The sequence below is a fragment of the Nanorana parkeri genome, unplaced genomic scaffold, assembly GCF_000935625.1.
Source record: "Nanorana parkeri isolate BGI_ZX_2015 unplaced genomic scaffold, ASM93562v1 scaffold2790, whole genome shotgun sequence".
NCBI classification, from domain to species: domain Eukaryota; kingdom Metazoa; phylum Chordata; class Amphibia; order Anura; family Dicroglossidae; genus Nanorana; species Nanorana parkeri.
The window spans coordinates 19,702-44,702 of NW_017309058.1; the positions used below are offsets into that span (position 1 = coordinate 19,702).

General features: G+C 42.4%; 1 protein-coding gene across 1 annotated transcript in view; it reads right to left on the minus strand.

The window, feature by feature from the left end:
• Positions 1 to 25,001, minus strand: part of LOC108802317 (olfactomedin-like protein 2B) — a gene marked incomplete at its 3' end in the record, with an annotated part of 82,144 nt that overhangs the window by 11,956 nt on the left and 45,187 nt on the right. Inside the window, exons 3-5 of the mRNA XM_018574182.1 lie at positions 12,246 to 12,509; positions 7,979 to 8,086; positions 6,031 to 6,207 (exon numbers count right to left, since the gene is read on the minus strand). Of these exons, the coding sequence (XP_018429684.1) occupies positions 6,031 to 6,207; positions 7,979 to 8,086; positions 12,246 to 12,509 (549 nt within the window). The remainder of the gene's footprint in view (positions 1 to 6,030; positions 6,208 to 7,978; positions 8,087 to 12,245; positions 12,510 to 25,001) is intronic.

The following is a 25,001-nucleotide window of genomic DNA, read 5'->3' on the forward strand; positions in this document are numbered from 1 at the left end:
AACTTCACTACTTGCATGTTATCTGCCTCTTTATCTCCAGTTACTTCTAGGAAGCAGCTTTCACAGGCCATTTTCCCTGGGAGTGCCCTGTTAGGACAAGCACAGCATCCTTTTGAGAGTGGACATGGATAGTGTCTAAACTATCAGAGCCTCCATCTTGGAGTACATGGGGCAGAAGATCCCGGGATCCCTTGTGCGTCTCTGTGCCTTTAAGGGGGTTGGGCTTCCTCCTGACAAACCTGCACCCAATTTTATCTTTTATCTTCTGCCCCATGTGCTCCAAGATGGAGGCTCTGATAGTTTAGAGTTAGGACCGCACTATAAGAGGTGCCTTGGCGTGGCTGTGCGTCTTTCACATTTTCTGCAGAAGTTGTGTATCCAAACCTCTGTTTTTAACCTTAGTGTGAGACAAGTTTTTTTACATGCTAGCTTGTGAGTGTGCCAGGAAAACGTTTTGCTATTTTACTGTTTAAAGCCCATTCCGTGTGCACCTTACTGTAAAGCTGGTGACGAATTGATGAGTGCGTTTGTCATCTGTTTTGCCGCACGCCTTCATTCACACTGCACGATTCTCGTACGTTCGCTGGATTTCCTGCGATTCTCGTATGAGAATCGTGCAGTGTATGGGCACCTTTAGTCAACTGCTCACAGGCTGAAATACAAGAAACTACAGTGAATGCAGGCCACCTACCATCTCTCTGGAGGCTGTTCTTAGGGAGGGGTAGGCATAGGCTGAATCATGTTGCAATGTTAACATGAGACACAGTTAATATTTGCCAACAATGTAGTAGCTCATGAATCAACAGGCTCTGTATTACAGAGCACACATACCTGGCCAGGTGCAGCGGGAGGAAGCACAGACACCTGGTCCGCCACTGCCACCATAGGCCGAGCTGGGCCACGTATGGAACGCATAGCGTGCGTTCCATCTTCATGCGACAGAACGCAGACAGAAGTTGGCTCAATACCCCTCAGATGCTGGACTTTATCCAGCCAGTCGGATTCCCCGAGGACTAGCAGCGGGGTTTCCCACACCAGCAGCCATATGGGAACGAACACAGGGGGAACTTCACCTAACAAAGTGGTCAGCCAGATATTAAATCCAGCCAGGAAGGCAGCTATGCACTCGATCCTATTGAGGAGGAGAAAAAAGGAATGGCTTGTCAGCGTGGGATCCAAAAAATTCTGAGTTAATGGTCCTATTGGGAGTGGGGGGGATTACCCATTCGTATGCTGACATGGAGCTGTCAGGAAAAAAAATTAAATTATTCAGATAGGGGTGCAGCTTCAGTATGTAATTCAAGCATATTGTAAAAGGAAAAAAAAACAATTCCAGACAAAAATGTGCTTACAGAGTACACTGTCACAGAGGCTGTTTGTGAAAATCATACTGTTCTTTAACACCAAATACAGCTTTAAGCAATCCAACAAACCTGTAATTTTAAAGGGTTTGTGTTTTTTTCCTGTCATATTTGAAGCTACGGTGTTTTTTTAACAATTGTTTTGACATTAGTACATGTCTCTCACGGCAGTGTCTGGCTTTCTATGCTTTTTTCCCATGCTTCACATGGCCAGAATTGACTAACAAGTATCTCCCCCATAGACATCAGTGGGATTAACCACTTTCTGTGGATCCTCGAAATTTCAAACTGGATCCCTGGGAAATTGAATTAGTGCAGATTCCCACATTACTACGGCTAAGGACAACAGTAATAATACTTCCCGCTGCTCTCTGCTGAAATGTTAAAACACCTTGTCAATGTCATCAATGGGCTCTTCTGGTTTCTCATTCACCTCAGTTGCCGACTTCTGTTGTTATGATTATTTTTATTATTATTATGAATAATAATATGTGCTTCAGCACATCAAAATTGGCAGGACTTTTTCTAGGCTTGCAGTGAATAATGTAATCAAACTGAGCTAATCTGGCAACCCATATCCACTTATTTAAATGTGCACAAAGAGGCCAGAGGATTATTGTCCACACAAAGCTGTACCTTACTTTCTGCCAACTGTTCCCTGAATTGCTCTGTAATTGGCAGCACTACAGCAAGCAGTTCCAACTTAAACAAACAACATTTGGTATAGTTTTTTAGCCCCCTACTGGCAAAAGTAGTCATATTTTCCACATTATCCAGTTTTGGGGTTAATATGGATCCAAATTTCTGCAGACTTCTATCTGTATATATTATATAAAATAAGACCAATAGTCTGCATAGTCATTCTAGAATCAACAATTCTGTTATAGAATCTTCCTTTCCCTTCCATTGCCCCTCAAGAGTTGATGAAACATTTCTGCTATTTTCTAGAAGTCTTTGCTGTTCTGCTTTCAGCGCCCTCAGGTTCCCAAAGGGCCTGACCTTGACAAACCTTATATAACATGGACCATTTCTCGGCTGTCTGCACCTATTTCGGGTCACTTGCAATTCCTTGGGCACTTACTACTGTATATGGCCGCATTACAATATATATGTCTTTGGCCATATATAAATGCTTGGCAGCTTGGATGCAAACTGAATGCAGACACTCTTTATCATAATAAGTAGGGATGCACCGATACCACTTTTTTAAGACCGAGTACGAGTACCGATACTTTTGATCAAGTACTCGCAGATACCAATTATTGATCCTTTATCTTAAAGGGATAAGTCCTATTTTTTCTAAAACAATACAAACTAATGCTTTAAGGTCACTTTCTTAATATTATGATTCATGCAATGATGAGGGAGCATGACGTCGGCTTCCCGGCCAATCAGAATGCCGGGTACGAGTACTCACCCAAATACTCGGTATCGGCACTGATACCGATACTAGTATCGGTATCGGTGCATCCCTTATAATAAGTTTAGATGCTAGAAATATTAATTGATGATTTATAAAACAATAATATCATCTAGGTATTATAAAATAGTTTCAAAATAAAATTCCCAAACATTTATATATTGGTTCTTTGAACATGCCTGGAGCATTAGCCTTGTTAAATGGCATTCTGTTAAATTTAAACTAAACCCAAGGGAATGACAATGATTAAATTTGGCTTATCTTCTTGTCTTACGGGAAACTGCCAATATCCACTGTTATAAAATTAGAAGCCTGTTAAACAACACAGGTTTTTTTTAAAAAAACTACTTGTCCAAGGGCTAAAGCAGGGGCCAAATCTACTTGTCTTTCATTACAATCTACTTGTCCCAATACAAAAAAATAGTTTCAATAAAAATTAGGGATGCACCAATACTGGTTTTTCGGTATCGAGTACGAGTAGCCGATACCGAATACCAATACCGGTGCTTCCGCTGGCATGGAGCAGGCTTCCCGGATAATCAGGAAGCTGGGCACAGGGCCGGCCTTAGGCCTTTAGGCACCCTGTGCGAGAAAGCTTTACAGCGCCCCTCAGTGGCCACACCCTTTAGTGACCACACACCCCGTAACCACACCCATTTCCCCCAATATCCGCACCATTTAAAGACTCCTATTTTGTTAAGCCGCAAAGAAACATATTAAAAAGTATGCTAAAAATAAAACCTAGACTACATGTAAATGAATGGATTACTATATGTCCGAATATACGAAAAATGTATTCAGGCACATAATAATTTGTTTGAGAATGTGCGGCCATGTTGGCCACCGGCGTGTTCTGTGAATGCGTGCCACCATCTTGGAGGTGGAGAGCATGACATCACATGACGCCATGCATGCGCGGCGTCAGGTGACTTCACACGCCGATATAGGTGACTTCACACCTAGATATACACCAAGATGGCGGCGCCCAACACGTGCGGTGTTATATGACGTCATGCACCCTGCCTCCAGAACACGCCAATGGCTGAATCCAAAATAGCATAAAAAAGTGTTTTGTTTGATGAAACAAATTAAAACTTTTTTTGTTTTCGTTCATTTCATCTGAAACTAATTTTTAGTCTTCGCACTTGTCTAATAATATGTGTGTGTGTGTGGGCGGGGAAGGTGGGGCGACAGGGGGGCAGTTTTTACTTTTTTAAAATAATGTTTTGCATTTTTTCCATTATTTGTTTATTTTTTTATTATTTATCTATTTTGTACTGTTGGGGGGGGGTTTGGGGAAATATTAGGGGTCAAAACAGATCCCTGACATTTCCCTTTTAAAATAGAAAAGAAATTGATGACACCAAATCCTCAATTTCTTTATCTGCAGCCTCAGCACTCAGTGAATGGGAAGCACTCAGTACAGAGGCTCCTCCCCATTCATTCACAAACTGATGATAGAGAAATATTTACTAGCAGGTTCTGAATGGGGAGGAGCCTCTGTAGTGACTGCTTCTCCCAATTGAGGAAATCTTGAATGAACAGGCTGTGATGTAAATCACAGCCTGTTCATTCATAACTGTGGACACATAGTACTATGTGTCCCCAGTTATTTACAAACACTGGAGTGATCAGTCGATCGCTCCAGTGTTTGTCCTTTGCACACGGAGGATCGGTAAGAATCAATGATATTTACCGATCCCCCGCTCTGCCACGCACAGAGCCGCTGTCATCCTGAAACTGACAGCATGACAGCGGCTCCGATCTCCTCCCCGCTCGGCCATCCTGACAGCTGCGGACACTTCTCTCCCCCTCACCGCTCCGCCATCCTGACAGCAGGCAGCGCTCCCTCCTGCGCCCCCCCCCTGAAGGGGGGGCGGACGAGGGAGCGCTGTCATATCGGATGGCCAGCGCCCAGCGGTAAGGGGAGAGAAGCCGCCCCAGGACGAGCTGTGTCGGCCGCACGGCGCCCTTGTTGCCATGGCGCCCTGTGCGGCCGCACAGCTCGCACACCCCTAAGGCCGGCCCTGGCTGAGCACCAGGTAATGACATGCCGTCTGGCTTCCTGATTGCCAGGGAAGCCAGCTCCATGTTGTTTGATCTGCTTGATTGAGATTGGCCAGGAAACCGGCTTCCCAGCCAATCAGCATCGAGCTGGCTTCCCGGCCAATCAGAAAGCGGGGCAGCGAGTAATGACCTGATTGACCGGGAAGCCGGCTTGATGCTGATTGGCCAGCTTTCCAGCCAATCAGCAGAGAGCCGGCTTCCCGGCCAATCCGGAAACCAGGAGGCGGGTCATTACTTGCCACACGTCTTCCTGATTGCACGGGAAGCTGGCTCCATGTTCCCCTACGGCACTGCCGGAAATTTTCCTCTGGCCGTAAGTCCCAGTATCGGGAAAGGTATCGGAGCATTTGGGTGAGTACAAGTACTCTCCCAAATACTCGGTATTGGCACTGATACTAGTATCGGTGCATCCCTAATCAAAACGTATTTGACTGTGCTAAATAGCGCTTTTCACTGGTCAGAACTGTTCTGTGTCGTGGTGCTGGCGCTGGGGGCGAGAGCGCACTATACAGAGGTGGGTGATGCCATCTACGGGAATCGGCGGGTCAGTCCGGGGGTGGGGGGATGTGCAGCTTTGCCCTAGGCAAGGCAGCAACGCCGCCCTCAGCGAATCTGCCGCTCTAGGCAAACGCCTTGTTTGCCTCGCGGCAGATACGCCCCTGGCCCTTCCTCCACCAAAATAGCCACCTCCAAACAGAGACACAGTGCAGAACAAGGCACAGTGAGTCAGTAATGGGAAAAGATCAACTGCAAGGAGACCACAGGCTATACCGGTGACTATTCTACTGTCCTTGACCAGACTTTTTTTGGGGTGCTGCTTCCAGCGTTCAGTTTCTCTTTAAGAAACACTGGTTTTATCACACACACAAAAGAGCTGTACTCTACTAGGCCAGCAGCCACTGTTTTTTTGTGCTATTCTCACCTTACCAAAACCATTATTATGTTCAGCTTGAGGCTAGATGCAGTAGTCAGGCTTACCTTCTGCTTAGAGTTGAAGTGAAGAATTCACTAGGACAGAGTTGAACTGCCACTTTTTACTTTACAGTGATGTTGTAGAAGATTTCTGGCTTTGGGTTTGGCTACTGAGAACCATTGCTGGAAAACCTTAAGGCGTAGCACATTTACCTGCATAGCATTGCACTTGATGGTGAAGATGAAGAATATGTGACGGTATTGACTTACATGGGAATCAGTGTAGGCTGCAGCTGCATCTCTTTGAAGAATTTTTCCAATGCTGTCAGACTCTTCATCTTCAGTTTTTGTATCATTGTTTTCACCTTTCTTCCTGGCCACAGTCTGAATTTCATCCACATTGTCCTTCATTTTTTCTTCGCCTTTTGTGATATTTTTATGAATAACCTGAAGCAATATAGTTAATTTATATAGTTAGTGTTGCCAATACTAACATTGTACAACAATGCTAATCATGTAAGCAGTGTAGAACCAAATCCTTCTTAGGATCAGTTAATACACATTTGTATTACAATGTTTTTCCACATTTATAAAGGAAATAATCTTATCAAACCACTTTATATTTCACTACTAATATTTTTTTACTTGTACCTCCAGTCTCCAGTTTGATGAATTAATTTTACTAACTTCACTGAAAATATGTCCAGATAGAATGTGCCCCGCACCACATTTTCAGGTTCTCCGGTTTTCAGGTCCATGAAAGTTGGAAATATATTCCTCAACAGGCCTTCCTCCCTGATAGAGGTTACTCAGATCAGACTCTGCAGTGGCCGCTTGGTGTGGGTCATCATACAGCTGGATACAACCCTATTTCCTTTTTCCAGGAGGCAAAAGGCCCAGGCTTGAGATTCGCCTTCGAGGTTAGAGATAATGAATCCTACCTGAGACCCCATTCACAGTGAGCGTTTTGTAGCGTGATTTCCGCTCAAAAATCGCTCAAACTTGAAGCTCAATGTAGCTCAGTGTAGCTCTTCCAATGCATTTCAATGGAGCTGGTCACATCTCACAGCTCAATGTCGCCTGTAGCCTGTAGCTCAAGCTTGTCACTTAAACATGACCTATTTTTCAGCGGATTTTGTGCGATTTGGTCCCAAACTTCAATGGTGTAGCTCAATGTCACACATTACCAGCAATATTGTCGCACTACGTCGTGCTACAGAAGTGTCACTTTTGCACAGAAATATATGCAGGAACATAAGCAGGAAACAGGAAGAGGAATTATGTCACATCAAGACCGCTTTTGATTGGATGCAGCACAATGGAGCAGCTACGAAGTCCATGCCAAAAGTAGCGCTACGTAGCACGACAATATGTGCACTGTAGCCCAATGTCTCTCAAAGTCGCTCAGCTCAAATCAATGCTGAAACACATTTTTTTATGTAGCTAAGTGCGAATGGGGTCTTAGTCTGTTTGTCGGTGAAGGTCTTGGATCGCAGGGGGAAGTAGAGTAAATTGGTACCTAAGAAAGCCCACAAGTGACTCCGGTCACCGGAAAAATTATCTGGTAAGGGTATCTTGGGCTCTGGTGTGACTGATGAGGAAAAAGCTGAAGCGGGTGATGGACCCGCAGAGGGCAAGGCAGAACAAGACAAGGACTCAAGGCGGCCCTCAAGATACAAATGACCTTGCTGAACCCCTTGCATAGATATTTTGAGCTCAACAATGTATTTGCACAATTGGTCAAGTGGAAAACGATTAGGATGACACTCCCCTGCAGGTGATGCAGACTCACCTGAGGCATGGGATCTAAGCACCAGAGAGAGTCGTCGGGCAGTCCAGGTTGGCAACTAGTATGCAGTAGACAAGACAGGCAATGAGGGAGGATACAAAGAGCGTAGTCTGGTCCTCGCAGGGAGCAAGGCAGGTGGCAAGCAGAGAGTGGTCAGGCAGTCTGGGCCAGTATAAAACATTATTATAGCTCTCAGCACAAAACAGGGTAGTTGGTTGGAAGACACAGCAAAGCCACTTTCAGAGCTGATGCCTAAATACCCCTCTGGATCAGAGGACATGTCCAGCATCTTTTCAGTGAGTTCTGGAAGTGTTTCCTTATATGATTTAATGTACACAAATTAAATTACAGAAGAGCCAAATCCTTCTTTACGTAAGAAAGCAAAAAATGAACCTAGAAAAAATGGTCCTTGTAAATCTGAAAGCTTACCTTTTCAAGTTTTTCAATGCGGCCAATCATTTTTGTAGTCACACTATGTAGTTTTAGTAGATCTAATCCATAGAAAGACCCTTCCAGCATTTCTATAATGCTTGATAGCTGAGGGATAGGAAAAAAATTCATTACAATTGTCACTCGTTGCTCTTAACTACCAAGATAAATGTCCGAGCTACAGTATTTAAAAAAACTATCTGAAAATTGTATTTTTTTTTTTAAATGGCTACTTTAAAATGACTACATTGCAACTTATCTCTGAGCTACTTCCATGGTGATTTCTACATTTACGCTTGTTATTAGTACAGTGAAAATAGGCAATAGTGTATGCAACATTACTTTTCATTGAAATTATATTTCAATTTATCTACACAAATAATACCATTGCTAAGTTTTATAACAATATATATTTTATAGCTGTAAATACAGATAATACATAACTTCACAGGTTCTTCTCATTTTACCTTATTCATTCAGTATATTATAACACAAAGGTGCTCTGGGGCAAAAGCTCTGACATAATATCCCTAATAGTGATGAGTGAATCTGCCTGCCTATTCACCAAACTTTACCGAACCCGAACATTGTGGTGAATCCTTTTGAAGTCTGTGTGTGTGTGTGTGTGGTGGGAAGGATGGGGGGCAATCTTTTCAGTAAATACTGGCTATTTTTAACCTGGGCAAACACAGTTATATTTCTTTAAAGGAGAACTATGGGGTTAAGGCTTTTCCCCATAGTTCTCCTTAGGGTAACGGGAGGACACAAACTAGCGTCCTCCCGTCACCCTAAGCTCAGTATACCGCGAGCTACAGCTCGCGGTATACTGAGACTCCGCAGCTGAAGCGGATCCCGACAATTATGTCTGGATCCGCCCAGCTGCGTGAGTGACAGTTGGCTCTGCCTATCTAGAGGCAGAGCCAGCTGTACCCGCCCCCTCCCCCGTCCGTTCCACCAGTCAGCGCTGGTGGATCGGAGCGGGGAGGGGGGAATCCAGCCCCTCTCCTGTCACGGCAGAGAAATGTGACAGGATCGTGAGGTGGGCGAACACCGGTATGTGTTCGCTCACTTCCCGATCTACTGAGCCGGACTGTGACAGTCTCATTGTCACAGGTCGGCTAGAACTATGAGGTGAGTGAAAAGCACTCACCTCATAGTTCTCCTTTAATTCAAACTGTGGGCTGAACGTAGACAATATAAACAGTATGGTTAGACGAATCTCTCCCTGTGTGTTTTGCATCCTGACAGTGCCTAGACATGTGCGATTCGTTTCGTTACGAATCGAAATTCGTACAAATTTTCCTGAAATTCGTAAGTTCGGTAGCATCCGAAATCCGAATTGCAGTTTCTGAATTATATCCGAAATACGAAATTCTGTTAACGAATTTCGTATCCGAATTTTTTTGAAATGGGAACTAATATTACCCCTGTAAATGAGGTTGAACAACATGACAAGATTTTTTTTTTAATACGAAATACGGATCCGCTGCTGCTGAGGGTTGCATTACAATACAGGCAGGAAATACGAAATTCCGTCAACGGAATTTCGTTCCGTTACGAACATTCGTTATGATGAAGTTAAAAAGCAAAAGAACTTTGTTAATATTGGAGTTGATGAGTTTGTTTTTTTTAATCCGAAATATGAAATTCAGATCCGAAATCCGTTAACGGAATTCGTATTTCGTTTGGTTGACCAATCAGTGGTTTTCTCTTCTTCTGCTGAGAGTTGCATTACAATACAGGCAGGAAATACGAAATTCCGTTAACGGATTTTCGTTCCGTTACGAACATTCGTTATATTGAAGTTAAAAAGCAAAATACCTTTGTTAATATATTGGAGTTGATGGTAGTTTTTTTTTATATTCGAAATACGAAATTCGGATCCGAAATCCGTTAACGGAATTTCGTATTTCGGATAAAAAAAAACAACTACCATCGACTCCAATATTAACAAAGGTATTTTTGCTTTTTGACTTCATCATAACGAATGTTCGTAAACTTACGAAAATGTGCCGAAACTAACGAAAATTTGTATTTCGTACGAATCCGAATTGAGTTTCGGACACAAATTACGAAATACAAAATAACGGATATTCCGAAACGAAACAAATTTTTTGACGGCGCACAAGTCTAACAGTGCCTGATTGGTTACTGTCACTGTTTGCCCCAAAATTTTACCTCTGGCTCCTTCAATTTTCTGATCGAAGGATGTCAGATGGAAGAGTGTCAATATAGCACTCTCATTAGTCAGCTTTAGGGCTAATAAGCAAACCACTTTAAAAAATAGGCATGTAAAGCTGGACACTGCTATGGGGGATGTGAAGCAATGGGGGGAAAAATACCCTACAGTGTGGAGTGGGCATTTCAAAGAGCTTCGAGGGCAAAATTGAATATACCCAGATCCTTTAAATACCATGGTTAAGGAATGCTTTATAGCTGTATGTGGTGTTACAAAATGGTACGATTTTCATGGACAGTCCCAGCAACACCGTACATTTGGCTGTGGAAATGATTTTTTTTCTTTTACAATTTTTCTTTTACAACAGCAGCACCCCAATCTGATTAATTTCAGTTTAAAAAAAAAAATATTTTCCAGGTAGCTTTAGTAGCAACATATGTTTTTTCATCAAACAGTAATAGGCCTGCTCTGACTGCCAGATAGAAATTGGCCAGTGGTTTTTTGCAGCTGTCCTTGTTTCTGCTGATGCAGCACTGTCCTGATGTTGGCAGGTTTCCATCAAACTCTTATTAAGAATTAAAGGGGAACTATGGGGTTAAGTCTTTTCCCCATAGTTCTCCTTAGGGTAACGGGAGGACACAAACTAGCGTCCTCCCGTCACCCTAGGCTCAGTATAGCGCGAGCTGTAGCTCGCGCTATACTGAGATGCCGCAGTATACTGCGAGCTGCTGCTCGCGGTATACAGTCACGCAGCTGAAGCGGATCCCGACAATTGTGCCGGGATCCGCCCAGCTGCGTGACTGACAGCTGGCTCTGCCTATCTAGAGGCAGAGCCAGCTGTACCCGCCCCCTCCCCCGTCCGATCCACCAGTCAGCGCTGGCGGATCGGAGTGGGGAATCCAGCCCCTCCACTGTCACGGCAGAGAGCCGTGACAGGATCGAGCGGTGAGCGAACGCCGGTATGTGTTCGCTCACTTCCCGATCTATTGAGCCGACCTGTGACAGTCTCATTGTCACAGGTCGGCTAGAACTATGAGGTGAGTGAAAAGCACTCACCTCATAGTTCTCCTTTAAGAGATGATGCATCCATGTAAAATTAGACAGCATCATTAGCCAGACATATTTAATGAAAGAGAATTGGCTAAAATGTACTAGGCCAAATTTACTAAAGCTAATGCAACCAACCCCAACACATTGATCATTGATAGACAAGCACATTTTATTCACTGTGCACACATAATGTAGGGACAGGCATGCACAGGCTTCAGATAATATTCAGGGAATTTATGAATAAATGTGGTTTGGTATGGAGCATATATCCAAACATACACTAGCTGGGTGGTGGTGTGATTAAAATAAAAATGTCAACTTCCATAATGTTTTTGGTCTATGTAATTGGTAAAATAAATAAGTGATGTTTTTTTTCCCGCTCAGACAGCACAGGATATTTTGTCATGCTGTTTTGTTTGGCACATATGCATTTCATTGCTTAGCAAGCTGGTAACATTTGTTTTTGTTTTTTATAGAATTTCATACACCCATTAATTTTTTGCATGTTATCAAAGAAAGAAAAGTGTCATAATCTGGATGGTCAACACACATTGAACAGCAATGTACCATTTGCTAGATTCAGGTATCGTGTTTGCTATACATGTATACGTGAACACTCAAGTAAGCTCACTGTGCAAATGAAGTGATTTATCCTAGCTATTATTCTATTTTTTTTTTTTGCTTTTTTAGTAAATCAGTTCAGTAATATCTGAGTTCTGAGATATTGGGCTTTATTCATAAAGATATGATAGCAATTAAGTGCTAAAGTGGCCTCTCAAGATAAATCATGGCCATAATGATGACTGTCTCAGAATCTGTATTATCTCAGAGCCTTGAGATATTCTGACTTCCTATCTAAAAGCTCTGAAAAATTACCTAAGAGCAAGTTCTATTTTGTAAACTCGCCCCAGGGATTTTGTGTAGAAATATGCATTTCAGGGAACATAATTTCTAATGCTGAAAATATGAGCCATATGGTGAAACTGTAATTCAAACTGTAAGGAGTAGCACAAGTATGTTTTAGTATGGAACAGCTACCTTGAAACCATTTTTCTCTGCTTCTTGTAACTTCCTTAGGCGAAAATCTCCCTCACAAGGATTTAAAGCAGACGGTGGTGCCACACATGCACACTTACAGTCTGGTCCAGAAGTTATAGTCTCCACAGTATAGTAATCTTCTGGCATTGTAGGACTGCCATTATTTCTTTGACATGAGTCTCTGTTCAGTGGCTTCACAACGCACTTGCACTTGCAGTTAGTTCCTTCTGATATGGCTTTAACCTTGTCATAATCACCCAACAGCTGTGAAAAAGAACAAGAACGATGACTGCCATTATATAATGCATGCCATTCATTACTGTAGTTAGACTTAATTTATCAATAAAACAAGGAGGAAGGAAAGAAAGTATATAAATGTTAATAAATAAAGGAGAAAGATGTAAGATAAAATCTAATTTATATGATCACTCCCAAAACTATTGTTTAAAGCTGTAAGTCTGGTTCTAACATTCCAAGAAGCAATGCACTATTCAACTGCTCATTGGCCAGAGTTCCGCTCTTAAACATAGGTTTGAAGTATGTGGAGCTATAGGACTTGACTGTTAGGCAACATAAATGGTTAAATTCTGCTTCAGTCTAATGATTCATTTACAATAACTTGTATATGAAAAGAATAATCTGTACATTATAATGGAAACATTTTATGTTGTGCACAAATTAGATGTCTAGGGAAATAATTACAACATATAATTTTTTATAAATCCTCTCTGTATAATATCATTACTATTCAGTAAGCATTTCTCCTCAAATTAGAGACCAAACTAAACATGTTTTCCTTTATTAAGGCACCATATCATTTTCTCCTTGGAGGTATAGCATTTTTGGATATTGTGCTGACTTAGGAAACAATCATTGGCTTCAATGGTTTTTAGAATACATTTGGATCTCTCTATTGTCTTCTCAAAATCTGGCAATGTTTATGAATTGGTTAACCACACACTGAGCTAAAGTGCAGGGTATTCCCAGTCTGCTAAAGGGAATAGGGATGCTGAAGTCAGCAATTTGGAAACATGTAAAACTGTGCTGCAATCCAGTGGTTTATATGAACTACTGAGGCTTCTGTTGGAATGCTGATTCCCATGCTCTACGAAGATGACAAGAATGAAGATCAATTTACAGGAAAATCTTTATTAACAGGGCCATACTGAGTAGGTATGTCATGAAATCACAAGGTTTTGATGAATTCCTGTGCAAAGTAAAAATTTTTTTTATTTTTCAGAATTGTGTCACAATTATTACAAGAAATTTCATCTGATACCCTTATAAGGGAATGGCAATTTGACATTTGGAGTGCTGACGTCACATCCCGTTACTCCATGCTAATGATGTGCTAATGACGATAAGAGTATGAGTTAAATAAATACTGAGCAAAACAAGCAAATATTGTTAAACCAAATATGATAAGTCCTTGTAAGGCAATATTCTTAGCTTATTCATAGACAAGAAGATCTTTGCTAGTGTGTTTTGGGACATAGGACTCTACCTAATCTAGCATCAAATATGTTGTCATATAAAGTGCATGCTTGCTAAGTAATGTGTAAATGTTACACTTATAGCTATTTATTAGTGCTTAAGGAGATTGCAGTGCTCATGAGGAAACTGCCCTCTTCCATTGTTGTCAGAAGGCCAGTGACACTTCTGATCATCATCCAGGGTCAGCATTTACATCTCAGACTAAGATACTAAGCAGAGATGGCACAGTCAGGCAAAACCAAATGTACAAAGTCTAATAAGAGAGACAAGCAATGTCTCAGTCCCTGTTAACACCTAGGTGTTTTGTCACTCAAAGCTTTGAGCAACAAAACGCTCAAGACAAAGGATTCCCATGCATTTCTATGGCCTCTGTTCACCCCAGAGCATTTTGTCGCAAGCAGAAAAATGCCTGTCACTGGAAAAAAGTACATTAATTACTTTTGGCAGCTTACAGCACGTTTTGTCCTATAGGCTTCAATGAAAAATGCCTGGAAAACATGTGAGACAAGCATTTTCATGCATTTTGCGTGTGTTTGTCACACAAAAGTCAACCCTCCTCCTCTCAAATTGCATAACAAATGCTTGAAAAAACAAACAAAATAAGTGCAACGAAAACGTGCGAGGAAATGCACAAAGGCACTGTTGCCTAGGTGTGAATTGAGTCTCAAAGTCCGAAGTCTTTTAATATTGGTATACGTTTACAACAAGACAACACAGAACAGCCCCCTTCTTTAGAGCTAAAAAATAGACCATAAAAGTGGTGGTAAATATAGGAGCTCCTACATTGGTTCAGTTCATGCTGGGGTACAACAATTCAAATATAAATATATAGATATAAAAATCATAACCAAATGCATTATGAAACAAAAAAATGCTTAAATGTAACTGATAATAATAATAACGGCTTATAGAAAAATAATGGAAACAGATCTTAATAGGAATAGATAAGATAAAATATGTTGGAAATTAAACATGATATTATCCGATTGGTTCCCAGTTATTATTGTTGACCAGTGTCAGTGGCAGCCAGGATGGAAAGACAGCAGCCGTACAAGAGTTAGACACAGTAGACACCAGAAAGTCACCAGCAGATAAGGGTGTAAATTAAGGGGGTTATTCTCTGAAGGGCCAAAGGATCCAGCCATAGCTGATCCTTTGGCTTGCTTCGTCCATCTCTGCCCTTCTGTTCAGTCGAACAGCTCACGGCCAGTTGTAATGACAGATCAGCGACCCCAAATGACCTGGGGAAGCTGATCTGTCATTAAACAATAACAACTGGGCAGAGCTGGCCATGACTTCACGGCCGGCTCCGCCTAGTTATTCATTGGACAGGACCTGCTGGAAGACTTCGCCCAATTGTTTTTCTTTTGCCGGCATCTGTCAGATGCTTCATTATGCGGCGAGAGTACGTTGCATGAGGTTGTGTCGCCATGCGGTGTTTTTTAAATAATTATATTTAATTTTTCATTCTTTTTCTTTTCTTTAAAATATTTGTATTTATTTTGTAATTTTCCTATTTTTTTACATTTTTAAATTGTTTTTCAACTTTTTTTTCCATTCTTTTCACTTATTTTCTATTCTGCTCGGTACTTTGGAGGTACCAAGCAGAATAGCCGAGCCGAATGCCGCTCTATCCACTCGCTGCCGTTCGGCCCCTGTGAGAATAGGGGCAAATGGCAGCGAGTGAGCTGCTGGAGCTTCGGCTCAGCTGATCCAGATGTTGGATCGGCTGAGTCGAACTTCTTCTGCACTTCAGCTCAGCCGAACATGCAGAGCATGTTTGGCTGACCGAAGGCAGCCGAAGGCAGCTGATGTACGAATGATTTTAGCCGATGTTCGGCTGATATCAGCCGTACAAGACTGAAGTGAATAGCCGAACAGCATTCGGCTCACTTCATTTCGGCTGGGTTATTTACTCGGCTGTCTTCGATAGCTTTGTGAATAACCCCCACAGTGACTGAAAAAAGATGGTGCAGGAATGATGCCCTCTCAGTTGGCTACAAAGTCTATAGTAGAAATGACCTGAAACGTAATACTATTTTTGACCAATTGTCAAAAGCCAATTGCAGAGCCTTTATCTCCAATTTTAAACACTCGCCCTGGTCGCTAATGTATGCCTGATGCCATGTAAAGAGTAGGAAAGGCAGAGGTGTCTTTGATGCAGGGGGATATGAATAATAGCATACCTTTATCTGCTCTGTGGTAAGCAAGATGGCAGTGCCAAGGGGAGAAAATAACTGGCTCTCGGGACAAACTTGAGCAAATTAATGATGCTTAATATTTTATAACTGACAGTGGCCTTTCCTGTTTAACCCTATATTACCCCTATTTAACCCTGCCTTCAAAGTTTACAGTAAATTCAACAATTCTAAGAAGATTGCATCACCAGAAAAAAACCTTCTTTTTTCTGAACTAAGGGCCCATTCTCTCTTACATGCTCTATGTAACACATGTCTGCAGGTGTGCATTATGTAGGGTCGGTATGATGTATTGTAACACTTTGCATGGTTTTACCTTGCTTTTTACCTTTATTGAATTGTCATAAAATGACAATTCATACAACTCTATGTATAGCAGTATGTTGAGATGCACTGTAGGACAACCTGTCCTTTTTTTTCAGCGCACACCAATTCAGCGCATCGGTGTGAACTAAGACAAATTGCCTTGTCTATAAACTGGGACAGTATTGGACAATGCTGCCCAATGCAGCTCAACAGGGCTGGTGAGAAGGAGTCCTAAACCATTATATAGTACTTGTCTCACTGTTAAAAGTAATAAGAAGGGTATTTCTTAATTAATAGGCCCAAAGTTGAACTGTAAAAAAGGCTTTGGAGCCTAACTGGTATAACAACTCAGAGAGTTACTAAATCTTGTAGACTAGGAAGGTGCACTGTTAAATAAAGACACTGAACCTAAAATGGATATATCAAAATGTGCTTTACACAAATACTGTAGCAGGTACATTCTCTAAGAGAACAGAATTACAATTAATAAAACCTTGTTTATGGTAAGGCAGAATAGGTTTTAATGCCTTTGGGCTCGGGGTACAGAAATTTGCTTTAAGCTTCGATTACACTTGCACTGTGATAACAAATAATAAATGTATTTTAGCATGTTAGCACAATGCATGCTAATGTTTGGGTATTTGTCCGTCCCAATGCACATACACAATAAGGAAACAAAACTATAACTGTGCTATGGCGCAGCACAACAGAAAGATGTGAATGTGCTGTAAATTGTGGTTTGTGCGTTCTAATAGTGCAGGAATGTGTAATCATATGCTGAAGCATGTTGAGAGCCCACTAAAATGAACAGGCTACTTTAACGCAATGAGCCTCCATTAGCAAAACATGTGTGTCTCTGTGTGTGTGTTAAAACAATGCAAAAGTGTAAATGGGTTAGTAATAAAGTAAAGGTCTCAAAATTCACAAGTATATAAACTAAAAGGTTGGTCTCACATCTGTGAATTGTGGTAACATGCAGTAAAATCCAAATTTTATCAGTTGTTACCAAATTGTACTGAAACATTAAGGTATCCCCATTGTGTTACTATTCTTTTTGAATGGAACCCCAAAGCATGTGTTGCAGCATAGCACAATACGTGGATGTGAAGCCAGCTTTAGAGTTTATATATTTGTACATTATTCACTAGCAATCTGTTTTTGAGTTTTTGCTAAACTGATCATGCCCATTAATCAAACAATGAGAAAAGATATGGAAACTGGGCCTAAAGTTGCTTGTACTTAAAGAGGAACTTTACCCATATCTTTAAATAACAACAAAGGCACCTTTAGAAATGTTTAGTATTGACCATCTACAAACATACTTACAGATATTTGCTGACTTTTTATTTTTTTGCATACCTTATTTTTCTTTTTCTCCCTAGTCTCCTGACAGTGGCCATTTTAGCTAGGGGCAGGTTACTAGATCTGCCTTTACTTCCTGAAACTCTGGCACATGTGACTAGGACATGTGACCATGCACTTCATCTCAGAGGAGTTAAAATGCCTTTCCCTGAGATCTCATGAGATTACAGATGAGATTTCCCAGCAATGCTTTGCTGATGTAACCTTCCCAGGATACAATGTGTCAGGAACGGACACTGCTCTGTCTCAAATATGGGTGACCATGGAAGTGGGGTCGGTCCCATTGGCCATGTGTGACATTGGGCGCGTGGATAGCGGACAAATATAGACACCCGGGCCTGCTGCTACACCCTCTTATTGAGGCATGCTTGCAAGCACCGACCTGTCTCAGACGCAAGAGGCAAATGACCACCCCTGACAGCCCTCTTACTCCACTGACAGACAATCCTGAATTCCCAGCAGGCTCTACAGTGGAGCTCTGCGCCAATGGTTGCCCCAGGAGCCTTTGAGAGCACACCAATTTTTTAGGAACCAGAAGTTTCAAGATAGAGCAGACCTACAGGAGATGTCCCGTTGTGGAGAGGTTCCCTGGTGGTCGTATGTCCAGGTTCTTCATTACCTGACTGCCGGGAAGGGAGACTTTGCCAGACTTTGCAACACAAAGTAACTGTTCCTGAGGATTCTTCAGCAGTGTAGACTTCCCACTCAATGTCACAATCAACAGGTGACCTCATGAAACTGAAAGGGCCAACTCTCAAACACTAGTGTGGGGGTGAAGTGCACATGGCTCTCTTGTACTTTTAATGCCAACAAAGTCACAAATAAATTAGTAGAAGGAATTATAGGCAACTTACCTTCTCCAGTTGGAACTGGGAATATTTACAACAACTCGAAGTAAAGGTTCTAAAAGGTATAATGAAAAAAACCTAGGTATTTTTCCCAATATAAAATACCTAATTAAAGAAACAATTCCACTTTCCCCAATACATTTAAGAATATTATTTTAAAGCAGATCTTCAAACAAAAATAACATGATATAAATGAACAGCCCATTAAAAGATAAAATGTTTTCCGGTCGAGCCGATGCCGGTTCCCAGCCAACCTGCTTTGGTGCAAGATGCTTCATCCCTGGGGCCTCCCTTATCCACGTCCCTCCATGCTATCCCGAGGGGTACAGCTCTTTGCTTCTGGTCCTGGTGCTGACGGGATGCCCCTTGCAGCCGAGGGACCTGGGGATCAGGACATCTACCGGAAGTGGGGTGATCATGTGTGCAAGCCCGGGCCTGGTAGTGGTGATATCCTGGGGAACGGGGGAGTTCCATTTGAGCACCCCTTGCTTCTAAGGGTCTCGCAGCGTTCCCTAAAGTATGTGGTGACCTGGGTCGGGTGGCCACAGCTTTGGGGGTATCCGGGTGGCTGGCTGAACGCGCCGTCGGTCCTAGTGACCCCCCATGTTCCATTGCGGTTGTCTGCCCGCTGAAACCCAGGCTCCTCAGTGCTGGGGGGTGTGCTCTAAGGAACCCTGGTGCCCATGGCCTTTCGGTTGGGTCTTCTGCTGGCCTGTGGAGACTTCTGCCGGATCCGGGTGGTGGACTGCTTGGCCTGATGTCTGACCCTGGCGGGGGGGGTGCTCAGCCGCTCCCTGAACTTTGGCCCTAGGGCATATGGTGGACTTGGCGGTCTTGCAGGCTTTCCGTGCCCTTGGACTTCGAGGATGCGTATGGACTTTGTGGGAGCGTCCGGAGTCCGCTCCTTGAGAGGGGGGTACTGTCAGGATCCAGAGCAACCCCAGGTGGCGCTGGAGCCAGGTCCTGTAGTTCCTGTGCTCGCATACGGGTCTGCGGGTGTCTCCAGCAGCCAGGAACTGTCAGGAACATGCAGCTCCAGTACTCACCTGCGGGTGTGCCCCAGCTGTGACTGATCATCCCATCACCTGGTGCTTCCTGGGAGGGTATTTAAGCCCTCCCTGCAGTCAGGAAGCAGGGCTCAGTATTGTGTCGCCTGCACCTGACTGACTCCCCTGGCCTGTGCCTTGGAACCTGAACCCTGCTACCTGAACGCTGCTACCTGAACCCTGCTTCCTATCTGCAACCCTGTCACCGACCCGGCTTGTTACCCGACCACTCTCCTTGAATCCTGTTCCTGTACTGTGCTGCCCTCCTGTTAACGACCCGGCTTGTACCTGACCACTCTCCTTGTATCCTGAGGCCTGCCGTATATCTGCAGGCCTGTTACCCCTCCTTGTTGCTATTCCCCCTGGCTGTAGGTGTGTGCTTGTCCCAACGGTGGGTTTGTTACTTCACTGCTAAACCTGTGGGGGGTTGAGGGGGTTTGTAGTTTTGTTGATGTGTAACAAATAAACTGTGTGCATAGAACCCTATCCTGTGTGGGCATATTAATTTGGTCATCCTGCGTGGGTACCTACATGTGGTGTGAGGACGCCTGTGCATGGTACCCTGACAGATGGCCTGCCTAATTTAACCCATTTTCTCTGAATCCAGGTCATCCTGGACCCACTCCAGCCTGTTAGTGAACAGTGAGAGCAAAAGCATTACAGTGATGAGCTCATCTCTCTAAAAAACAGTGCCATTATATACAATGTTTTTTCAGAATCAATATATATAGCATGTCCTAGAGTCTTTCCTCCATGTACTTACTCAGAACTCAGATATCAGAGCTAGATATTATCCAAGAAGTGAGGGTAGACATCCCATCCCCTCTCGGAGTCAGTGCGGCGGGACCACAGGCGCATAGTCTAAAATATGACCATTACCATTAGTCTAAATATCTCACATCTTCAGTATCCATATTTGTTCGGTCTATATATATAAATAACTAATTTCCATAATCCCCAGATCCTATGTTTGAACAAATCCAATATAAGAGCAAATTCCTAAGAGTGTATTTCCAATTATAAAACTGCCTATTACTCAAAGTGTTTCTGAGAGGGACCAGACGCCAATTGGGCATGCTGATGGCAGAGGGTGGGTGCATTTAAATAGCAGAGGATAAGAGAGACCAAGGGGTTGATTTACTAACCTTATACACCTCTGCAGTGTGTTCCCTCCCAGCATGATCTATGGGTGGAATCTAAACACCTTTGTAATGTGTACACACCCAGCAGGTGTGTTGTGCAAAGCCCTGAAGGAATTCCAAGGTGATGTTGGGTAAATTAGCTCTATGTTGTGTTGCTTGCGTTGATGAATGCAAGGAATGTAAATGCATGAGCTAACCATTTTTGTCTAAACTGTGAAGCAGCATTATATATGCATCATGTGCATGATTTTTACATATATACGGCATTAGTGGAAATATGCTTTTAGAGACTTTTTGGTTGATAAATACGTTTTGCTGTGTGAAAATCACACACACCTGGTGTGTGTGTGTGTGTTTAGGTTAGTAAATCACCCCCCAAGACTCACCTGAGGAGACGAGGAGACATGCATCTTTTTTTTTTTTTTCTCTCACACTTCCCACAATTGACACAATCTGTTTTTGTATCCATTACACCGTAGGATGTTCTCTTCCTTTCTTTTAGACGGGGAAATGAGGAGGGGGGATGTATCTGGTCCCTCTCAGAAACACTTTGAGTAATAGACAGTTTTATAATATGTCCGATCTGGCCGACGTCATCCAAAACCCCCCCTTCGCAAGGATCCACTTCTGCCCACCGATCACCCACCTGCCACCCCAGGAAATGTGTGAACATGTGAATGCCATGCTGGAAATCGTAGAACAGCTGTGTGCAATTGGAGGGAAAAATATAGATAGCCATGTGGTGGCATAACTGCTATGCAGCCTTCCAGAGTCATACAGTGCTCATATTAATGCTTTAGAAACAGACCTAGGCAGGAACTAACACTAAAATACACCAAAGGAAAATTAATTGATGAATTTGACATAAGGAAAGAAAATATGCACCGTGAAGAACACGAGAAAGCCCTTAAGGTGCATGAGAGCACAAAGCAAAACAAAGAAACCAGAGCGTGTTTCCGCTGTAAAAAGACTGGTCACCTGAAAAAGGACTGTTCAATCTGAAAAGCCGTGTAGGGAAAGCGAGAGGCACCTACAAGAGAAAGAGCTAAGGTAGCTACAAAGAAAACTGCAGCCACATCATGAAGCGCTACCTTTAAAGTGACTGAGAACAATCCTCCACGTGGATGGTGTATTGACTCAGGTGCAACGAGTCACATGACTAGTAATGAGACCTTCTTCACAGAACTTGATTTCAATGCAAAAGACAAAGTTTTCCTAGCAAGCGGGAAAATTATTAGTGCAGAGGGTAAAGATTAAGGATTCTTGAACTGCATCACACAATCAGGGGACAAGCAGATAATCCTGTATTTTACTGTATGTTCCAGACCTAGAGGGAAGTCTTCTATGAGTGAAAACCTTTGCTAATAACAATCTCACAGTTTAATTCTGAGGTGATGAATGTAGAATGCAAAACAATAAGCAAATCTTCGCAAAAGAAAAATTGGATAAACAGCTATACAGACTCATCACTGCAGATGAACAAATCAAAACAGCCACTCATAATCCACACAACAAATGTATAAGCCATAAAATACATGATAAAGAGACGCTTATCAGAAGATATAACCATACTGCCCTGCCTAATACTGATTACATGTAAATGCTGTATGGAAGCAAAGGCCACACGTACCCCACTTCCACAGACGACTCAAGGGAGGACCACCCACCCCTTGGAGTTCATACACAGTGATGTGTGCAGACCAATGAAAACTCCCACATCATGTCACACAGTATCTACTGACTTTCATTGATGATTATTCCAGGTACACAACAACTTATCTGATAAAGCACAAGAATGAAACATCAGAAAAACTTCAAGAGTTTGCAGCCATGTCCAGAAACAAATTCCAACAGAAACCAGGAATTACACACACCAAAAACAGAGGGGAATACATCAGTAAGGAAGTGGAATCCAATCTGAACAAACAAGGTATAGTACACAAGACAACCACATCATACACTTCTGAACAAAATGGTGTACGGAACGGAAAAATCGAACTCCTCACACACATAGAAATGGCCAAATGCATGCTTCAGATGCCAACCTGGGGAGAAGCAATCATGACTGCAACATACATACAGAACAGACAACCTTCAAAAGCCATTTAAAGCACCCCATTTGAAATGTGCCATGGATTGAAGCCTAGCCTAGGGCACATGAAAGTGTTTGGATGTAAAGCTTACATCTATATTCCAGATGAGAAGTGATCCAAATTGCAGAACACAGCCATTGAAGATATTCTGATGGGCTATAGTGAACACAGTAAGGGATATAGAATCCTCCACCCAAAGACTGACAAAGTGACAATAAGCTGCAGCATTTATTTGGATGAGAACCCATCCCCAGAAACAATGATTCTGGTGAGTTGTGCAGTGAATACGCACAGTGAACAACCAAAGAAAGCTGAGCAAAATGAAGCCCCATAGGAGTCAGAACAAGAAGTGGATACAGTCCATGAACCATCGCACTCAAAACCGCTGTTCCTTATAAAAGATGGGTACTGCAGCAGTTGACGGATTGCAACCGTCTATAATCAAAGGGTAACATAGACACCGGCACTCCAAGTAATGAATCAATGGCGTCGGTTTATTGACGCATGAAACATAGCACAATGCATCAAAAAGCATTGTTTCGGGGTCTCACAGGGTCCCCTTCATCAGGCAAAATGAGTGATCCTTTAATCAAACACATAACCAACACAGTTATTAATTCCCGCATTAAACTTTGGTGATAAAAAAAAATATCACTTCTAACTGGGAACTAAAGCTATGGCTGGAATGTAGCAACCAATTATGAAGCTAAAGTTCAAGCAATAGGTAGTGAAGTTGTTTTCTCTCTATAGTCATTAAAGGAGAACTATGGAGTCAGGGCTTTTCCCCATAGTTCTCCTAAGGGTCACAGGAGAACACAAACTAGCGTTCTCCCGTGACCCGAAGCTCAGTATACTGAGACGCCGCTGCCGGGACGGATCCCGACATTTCTGTCTGGATCCACCCAGGTGCGGGATTGACAGCTGGCTCTGCCTATCCAGAGGCAATGTCAGCTGTGCCAGCCCCCTCCCCGTCCGTTATGCCAGTCAGCGCTGGAGGATCGGACAGGAGAGGGGGGAAATCCCTGCAGGGAGCCGTGAGTGACAGTCACGGCTCTCTGCAGGGATAGATCAAGAAGTGAGCGACCGACGGTATGTGTTCGCTCACTTCCCGATCTACTGAGCCGACCTGTGACAGTTTCATTGAGTGAAAATCACTCGCCTCATAATTCTCCTTTAAGTCGTGTATGTTATTTAGTTGAGCAAAACATGATTTTTGCCAATCAGAAAATTATTTGTAGAAGCTGAATCATAGGTAAGATCGGTTTTTAAGGTAAGAATCATTTAATTGCACAACTGTTAAAAATATATATTTTTTTGTATTGTATTGTATTTTTTTTTTGTTTTACCTAATTAATGCAGCTATATAGTTAATTCTTCCACATGGTTGTCTATTACATCTAAGTATCTTATAAATCTGGCATTATGAAACTGTAGGCAATGATTATAGAGTTCGTTAATACTGACACAAACAAAAAAAGTAACTTTGTGCAAGAATGTTTTCAATATCCTGTAATATATAATATATGTACAGTTGTGCCTTTTTCTAGCATAGAACAGCTGCAAAATATAACTGACGTGGCTCCTCTGCTCGACTGCTCTTGATTATCTGATTGCTCTCTAGCCAAGAGAAGGAAACAAAACTTCCAGAAACCAATGAACATTGAGTAAAAGAGGAAAAAAAATCATTCCTTGCCATTATCTATATATAGTTTAATAGCTGTGGCTGAAGTAGGTAGTATTTCCTGATGACATCATTCACAGGCAGAATCCAACAGTGGTTTTAAATGTTGTTTCTTGCAAAGCGAGGAAATGAGATGGAGGATACTTCCATGAAAACTATATCTATTTTACAAATGTACTTTTATTTTGTGTACACTGACTTACCTACCTAGTATTTCAGTGTGATGAAAACAAGAAACCAAATTTAAGTTACAGTAGTCACTGCACAGAATACTTCACCTGCTTTCAGGCTGTTAGGAAAAGTGCACAATACAGTAACTGGTATGGAACAGCAAAATGACCTGTTCATTTTCATTCAGCTTGCAACCAATAATTTTGTATTTTCCAACTATACTAAGGGCTCTGTCCAAAACACATTTTTATGTTTCTTTGGCATTTGGGTCCTTAAGCTTTTTCAATGACCTGCACTAGGGTTGTGTTGGTTGATTTTTACAAATTCTCAAGCAAATGGTAACCCATAGATAGATGTTTGGCAAGCGTACAAACATGAATGTATGCTGATATCAGCCTGTATGTTAATCAACATT